Source organism: Triticum urartu, chromosome 5 (assembly GCF_003073215.2).
Source record: "Triticum urartu cultivar G1812 chromosome 5, Tu2.1, whole genome shotgun sequence".
Taxonomy (NCBI): domain Eukaryota; kingdom Viridiplantae; phylum Streptophyta; class Magnoliopsida; order Poales; family Poaceae; genus Triticum; species Triticum urartu.
Window position 1 is genome coordinate 6,893,673 of NC_053026.1, and position 7,285 is coordinate 6,900,957.

The window sequence follows — 7,285 nt, forward strand, 5'->3', positions numbered from 1 at the left end:
GAGGAGGGACTAGTAACCGTCTTAGACTCGAGACAAAAAGATCCTAAGGAGTATGCTGACATGACTGAAGTGCTCGAGAAGTAACTTAATCGATCATTATCGCACCATATCAGCAACTTTGTTCATTTCCTGATATGAAGTAATTGTTTTCCTTGTTTGGCAGGGTTTGGAGAAAATTCACCAAAAAAGCTCCGGGACTACCGAAGAAGCTGCAATTTAGACACCTGAAAGTAAGTACTATAGTAGCATGTTTCGCGCATCTCCTAGTGATTCAAGCACTAGTTTCATCAATACCATTTAGCATGCTTGCTTATCAGTTTGATTGACCTCTATTTCTTGTAAAGTGGTTGTGGCAGGGACAAGGGAATGATTTCTGTGGATACTACATTTGCGAGTCCACCCCCCACACGACCTGTGAGTGGGGCTACTCTGACAAACAATATGAAGTGCGTTAGCAATAATATTCACAATTTTATTTTATTACCATCATTTGTGTTGAGTTTCATTTATTCATATATATATATGTATTGACCCCCTTCTTCAAATTAGATCTTTCGGATGCGGGATGAACTCCTACCACCAGATCGTATGGGAGCAATTCAAGAGGAATTGGCGGCATTCTTCCTTGACCACGTGATCGCTGAAGACGGAGAATACTATGTGGACCCTGTGTTCATGTATAATTAGGAGATTATATTATAAGAGATAATTATTGTATATATGTAGCTGGTAGTCTCGGATAGATATACGAGAACTTGTTGTTCGACCAATCTCTCGGAGAAGGATAGGTGGTCGATATCACTTCTCTCTGTATGCATATGTTCATGACGATCTTCTGTTTCCTTCATTTGCTTACCAGCTAGCGTGTCTAGTCCTCTCTATACGTATATAGTACGTAGCGTCGTCCAAGCACGGAGATAAGAGAGGACACTTCTCTCTATTAATTAGCTAGCTAACAAAAATATGAAACACCTAAATTAACCCCCCAAAACCCCCAACCCCCCCCCCTTTCAAAAAAAACAAAAACCCCAGCCCCTGAAATGCTGACGCGTGGATGCCTATTGGTCCCGGTTGGTGCCACCAACCGGGACCAAAGGCCCTCCTGCCCAGGCTCGTCGCATCGGCCATGTGGAGGCCCATCTGTCCCGGTTCGTGTAAGAACCGGGACTAAAGGGCTAGGGCATTAGTAACGACACTTTAGTCCCGGTTCAACAACCGGGACAAAAGGCCCTTACCAACTGGGACAGATGACCCTTTTTCTATTAGTGGTAGGATCAATGATTCAAGTTCGGAGGAGGAGGATGTCCCTCTACCTCAACCTGGGGATATGCACGTGAAGTTTAGGAAGTATAGTATTCTTAAGAGGGCTAAGCTGTCTAACAACTGATCTATTCCTTCTCGTTTTCAGCAGAAAAGCAAAGGAGATTTATGTGACAAGATCTTGAAGATGGAAACGGAAGTCGATGATTTAAAGGAGGAAATTGCTCTTCTCAAATACAATATGAAAAAGCTGAAGGCACAATTAACTCCAGCATCACCACCCCTAAAGAAGGAGACATAATCACATGCGTATGGGCACTCCCCTTGGCAACTACCAAGCTTGGGGGAGGTGCCCCGGTATCGTATCACCATCACACTCCTATCTTTGCCGTTTTTCTAAGTTCGATCCTTTTGGTAATATCTTGATCTACTAGAATAAAGTTTTAGTATGATTTAGTTTTGAGTTTTGCCTTATGATCCTTCTAAGTAATCGAGTTTGTGAGCTATATATAATAAAGATTAGTATTGAGTCAAGGGCTTGATTATCTTGCTATGATCATGAGGGAATTAAAGAAAAGAGAAAGAATAAAAAGAAGTAAAGAGATCATATCAAGCTTATGGAGGGTAATGACTTCACATATAAATGGTATGATGAATAAAATATGTTGAGAGTTGACAAACATAGTTTTGGTAATCATTGAAATTAATAGGAAGTAATAAAGAAAGAGAGGTTTTCACATATAAATATACTATCTTCGACATCTTTTATGATTGTGAGCACTCATTAAAGTATGACATGCTAAAGAGTTAATGTTGGAAAAGGAAGACAATGTAATGGGTTATGTTTTCTTATATCCGAAATAAAGTATATTGTCATGGATCATCCAACATGTTGAGCTTGCCTTTCCCCCTCATGCTAGCCAAATTATTTGCACCAAGTAGAGATACTACTTGTGCTTCCGAATATCCTTAAACCCAGTTTTGCCATGAGAGTCCATCATATCTACCTATGGATTGAGTAAGATCCTTCAAGTAAGTTGTCATGTTGCATGCAATCAAAAATTGCTCTCTAAATATGTATGATTTATTAGTGTGGAGAAAATAAACTTTATATGATCTTATGATATGAAAGCAATAAAAGCGACGGACTGCATAATAAAGGTTCATATCACAAGTGGCAATATAAAGTGATGTTCTTCTGTATTAAGATTTCGTGCATCCAACCTGTTGGGGATATCACTACTGGGCGTAAACCGGCCTATCTGGGCCGGGTTACTTCGTCAGTAGTTAAGTATGTTAAATCCCAAGAAGGCAGAGGAGGGCTCAAGGCCCATGGTCGGTTCAAGGCCTGTAGCCGTAAACCGGCGTTGGGATTTAACTTGTATTGTAAGTTAGGAATAAGTAGAGACCAAACCAGACACATCTATGAGCCGATATTGTGACTCTGTGAACCGACGGGCGTCACCCGTGTATATAAGGGGACGACCCGGCGGCGGTTCAAGGACAACAGACAACAACTCGAGACTTAGGCAAAGCTTGTTTGCTCCCTAGTCATCGAAACCCCATCAATTCCATCACAACTAGACGTAGGCTTTTACTTTCCTTGAAGGGGCCGAACTAGTATAAATTCGGTTGCGTCCCTGTGTCCGCTTTAACCCCTTCAAGCTAACCCATCGCGATGGCTCCACGACTAAGTCCTTTCTCTAGGACATCTGCCGTGACAAAACCACGACAGTTGGCGCCCACCGTGGGGCTATCACACGATGGTTTCATGTTCTTGGAGGGCTGCTTTGAAGGACTCGAGGGCTACGTCGTGGGCTGGATGACTAAGAGTCGTCGCGGCAAGCTCTACATCAATGATGCAGGCTGGGGCCCCGAAGCCGGCTCAGTTGAGTACGGATACCGGGTCCCCTTTGGTGGCATACACGTTTTCATCGGCAATATCGGTGAACCGGGCCCTGAGCCGGACATCTGCACCGACCTCGTCGAAACGGCTCAACGTGCACAATCCGCCCGGGTTAAACCGGCCGTGAGGCGTGCCTTCGTCGGAGTCATCCATGGAGGAAGTTATGAGGATGGATCGGAATCCAGCGGCGAGACCGTCATTTGTTCATGCGACGAGTCATCAACCGGAGAAACCAAATCTCTATATCAGCTACAAGACGGCCGGATTGGGGGCTGTTCCGATGGCGATAGTATTCCGGACCCCTCTGATCTACCCAACCGAGTTGGAATATTCATGGCTGGCACACAAGCAGCACTTCATTCTTCGACCGCTGCGCCAATGACCTCCGGTTCAGTAGCAGCAACGGCTGCCGGGGCAGGAGGCTCTGTACGCCCGCCGGCTCAAGTTCTATCAGATCTATTTGATGCATTGGCTGTGCTCATGGCAGAAGCTAATCCGGCGGATCAGGACGCCCATAGTGCAGAGATAGCAAAGGTGAAGGAACAGATCACCCAGGCCAAGGCAGACCTGGCAACTGAGGATGCCAGGATGACCGCAGAGCGGGCCGCTCTAGACGCACAAGCCTACAGGCTCATGTTGGACCAGAACGCGTCGCATGAAGTCATGAAGAGGAAGTACCAATCCCGTTTGCCTCCAGTTTTCGAGGCCAGAGACCTTTTCAACACCCCAGGAGCAGGAACTAGTAATCCACTGGAGGTAAACTGGGCGGAGGCTCCCGCGACCGGTGCGCCGGTTCAGCCCCGTCAGATTGATCCGCCTCGCCAAAACACTGTTATACCTCAGGCTATTTTGACACCTCCGAGTCACTACTCCAACCCGATGGACAATCTCGTTGCCGCTGCTGCACGGCTGGAGGCCATTCCAATTGAAGGTGACTCGCCGCAGGCAGTAGAGACGCGACGGATCAAGGAGCTTCTGAGGACGGCTTTGGTCCAACAGGAAGCATACTCGTACAGCCGCGACCGGATTCACACGACCCCTCGTCCAAGCCGGAGCTATAGCAGGCATATGGATGAACCGGCAGTGTCAAGTAATGAACGACGTGGAGAACCCCACGGCAACAACCTGGCGGGTGGTGCTGATAACGCTCAGGAAGTGGTGGACCGGGCCCGAGCACGCAGGGAGGCCGAGTTAGCCGCACAGTATCAGGCTCGGCAGCTTACGCCGGTTCGTCCAACTGTCTCGATCGAACCTGGTGTTACTTCTAGTTCTTTGGGGGTGCCTTGCCTTGTCCCCGCTTTACGCAATGTGCGCCTGCCCAAGGATTTCAAAGGCCCACGCAAGGTACCAAATTACACGGCGGATCAACCTCCAGAGACATGGGTCGAGAGCTATGAGATGGCCATGGAGATGCTTGATGTGGATGACGCGGCGTGTGCGAAGTACTTCACCATGATGCTTGAAAGAACGGCCTGCACTTGGTTAAAAAGCTTACAGGCCAATTCTATCAGTTCATGGGCCCAATTACGAGCCCGGTTTATCAATAATTTCAAGGATACATGTAAGCAGCCCATATCGATAGTAGACTTAGCTGCCTGTGTCCAGGAGGAAGGAAAATCGACGACTCATTGGGTGCACCGGGTCTCACAAATGTTGCATTCATCAGACCGCATCAACGCTGACACCGCAGTCTTAACCCTAGAAGGCAACTGCCGGTATGGGCCCCTAAAGCTGAAGTTGGGACGGATGAAGCGCCATTGCACTGACATGGGGACACTCATGGCTGCTTTGGTAAAGTATGCTGATTCTGATAGTACCAAGGATCCCGAATCTGATGATGACAAGGCAGGGAAGGGAAAGAGGAACAACAACTCCAAAGGTCAGCAGCATCACTGGGCAGGCAATGGTGGTGGAGGCAAGCGTAAAGCGGATGGGAACATGGATTTTGTGGCTAATACCAACGCGCAGGACAACGGCCAGCGACGCAAGGGTAAACCGAAAAATCGCAGTGGGGCGCCCAATCCTAACCCGGACCGCCTAAACTATCTGCTGAGCCAGCCCTGTCCCAGACATGGGACGAAGGAGGCGCCAGCAAACCACCTTTGGAAGGATTGCTTCATTATGCAGGAGTTCAAGAATTTTAATGCTTTCCGGTATGATCACGGCTCTGGCGGTGGCTCAGGATCCGGGCCGGGTTACGGTGGAGGAAATTCCGGTTCAGGATTTAATGGTAATCCGGGCGGACATAATAATCAAAATAATCAGAACAACCAGGGTGGTTACAACCAACAGCAGCAATAGTCAGGTTACCAGAGCAACCCAAAGCAGTTGAATAGTGGGCAGTACCATGTCTTCACCACTAGCTTGGACAAGCGAGACCGGAAGGTTCCGAGGCGGGCAGTCAACTCTGTTGAACCGGCCGTGCCCCGTTATCTACGCTGGTCTGAACAGCCAATCATATGGAGCAGAGAGGATCACCCTCCCCAGGTTGATAATCCGGGTCAGTTGGCTCTGGTGGTGGCGCCTCAGGTGGGAGGTTACAAGTTCACCAAGGTGCTCATGGATTGAGGGAGCAGCATTAATATCTTGTACTATGAGACCTTCCGTCGTATGGGACTAACAGATAAAAATCTCAAACCGTCCAATATAGTGTTCCATGGTGTGGTGCCTGGCAAGTCAGCCTATCATGTTGGTAAGATAGCTCTGGAAGTGGCCTTTGGAGATGATCATGATTCCAGGTTGGAGATACTGACGTTTGAAGTGGTGAAAATCCAAAGTCCATATCACGCCCTGTTTGGGCGACCGGCCTACGCCAAGTTTATGGCACGACCCTGTTATGTGTATTTGCAGCTCAAGATGCCGGGTCACATGGGGACAATAACGGTTCACGGAAGCCGTAAAATCGCTTTGGAGTGCGAGGAAGGAGATGCGGCCTACACAGAGTCGGTTTGTGCCACCGAGGAGCTGAAGTATTATAAGGACAATGTTGATCCGGCGGACATGACTCCATTAAAGAAGCCAACTACGGAGCATGATCCGGCCCTGAAGTTCAAATCGGCAGCTGAAACTAAGCTTGTTGACTTCATGCCTGGCGTTTCGTCCAAGCAGTTCAGCATCAGTGCCAACATGGATCCGAAATAGGAAAGCGTGCTCATCGAGTTCATCCGTGAGAATCAGGACATTTTTGCATGGAAGCCCTCTTAGCAGCTGGCTTTATTTTTGAAATTTTTCACCCTGAGTGGCTTGCCAATCCGGTGCTAGTCCTTAAGAAAAACGGCACCTGGCGCATGTGTGTGGATTACACAGATCTTAATAAGGCTTGTCCAGCAGGTCCTTTTGCCCTCCCCCGTATTGATCAAATTATTGATGCTACGGCGGGTTGCGAGCGTTTAAGTTTTTTGGATGCATATTCTGGCTATCATCAGATCAAAATGGCAGTTAAGGACCAGGAGAAGACGGCATTCATAACTCCTTTTGGAGCCTTCTGCTATGTGTCTATGCCCTTTGGGCTCAAGAGTGCCCAGGCAACTTATCAACGGTGTGTACAAAATTGTCTTCACAAGCAGATTGGCCGTAATGTACATGCTTACGTGGATGATATTGTGGTCAAATCCAGGGAGAAGGAGACTCTGGTTGACGATTTTAAGGAAACCTTTGATAACCTGAGGATGTACAAGATGATGCTTAATCCAGCCAAGTGTGTCTTTGGTGTACCGACAGGCAAGCTATTGGGGTTTCTGGTGTCCAACAGGGGAATTGAGGCCAATCCGGAGAAGATCACAACCATCACCTCCCTGGCTAACCCGAAGTGTATCAATGATGTTCAACGCCTGCCAGGCCGGATTGCCGTGTTGAGCCGGTTTATCAGCCGCCTTGGTGAGAAAGCAATCCCTTTGTATCAGATGTTTAAGAAGACGGATCAGTTCGTCTAGAGTTCTGCTGCTGATGAAGCATTTGAGGACTTAAAGCGACAATTGGCCAATCCGCCTATGCTCGCCGCTCCCATTGACAAGGAACCGTTACTACTGTATGTAGCTGCTAATGCTTGTGCGGTCAGCGTGGCTATTGTGGTGGAGCGAAAGGAGGCAGGTAAGGAGCATCCGGTTCAACGTCCGTTCT

General features: G+C 48.0%; 1 protein-coding gene across 1 annotated transcript in view; it reads left to right on the forward strand.

Annotated features, from left to right (window-relative positions):
- LOC125506603 (cysteine-rich receptor-like protein kinase 44) overlaps nt 1-1,387 on the forward strand; it is a 5,861-nt gene extending 4,474 nt beyond the window's left edge. The window contains exon 6 of the mRNA XM_048671396.1: nt 1,273-1,387. Within this exon, the coding sequence (XP_048527353.1) occupies nt 1,273-1,387 (115 nt within the window). The remainder of the gene's footprint in view (nt 1-1,272) is intronic.
- The last annotated feature ends 5,898 nt before the right edge of the window (nt 1,388-7,285 follow it).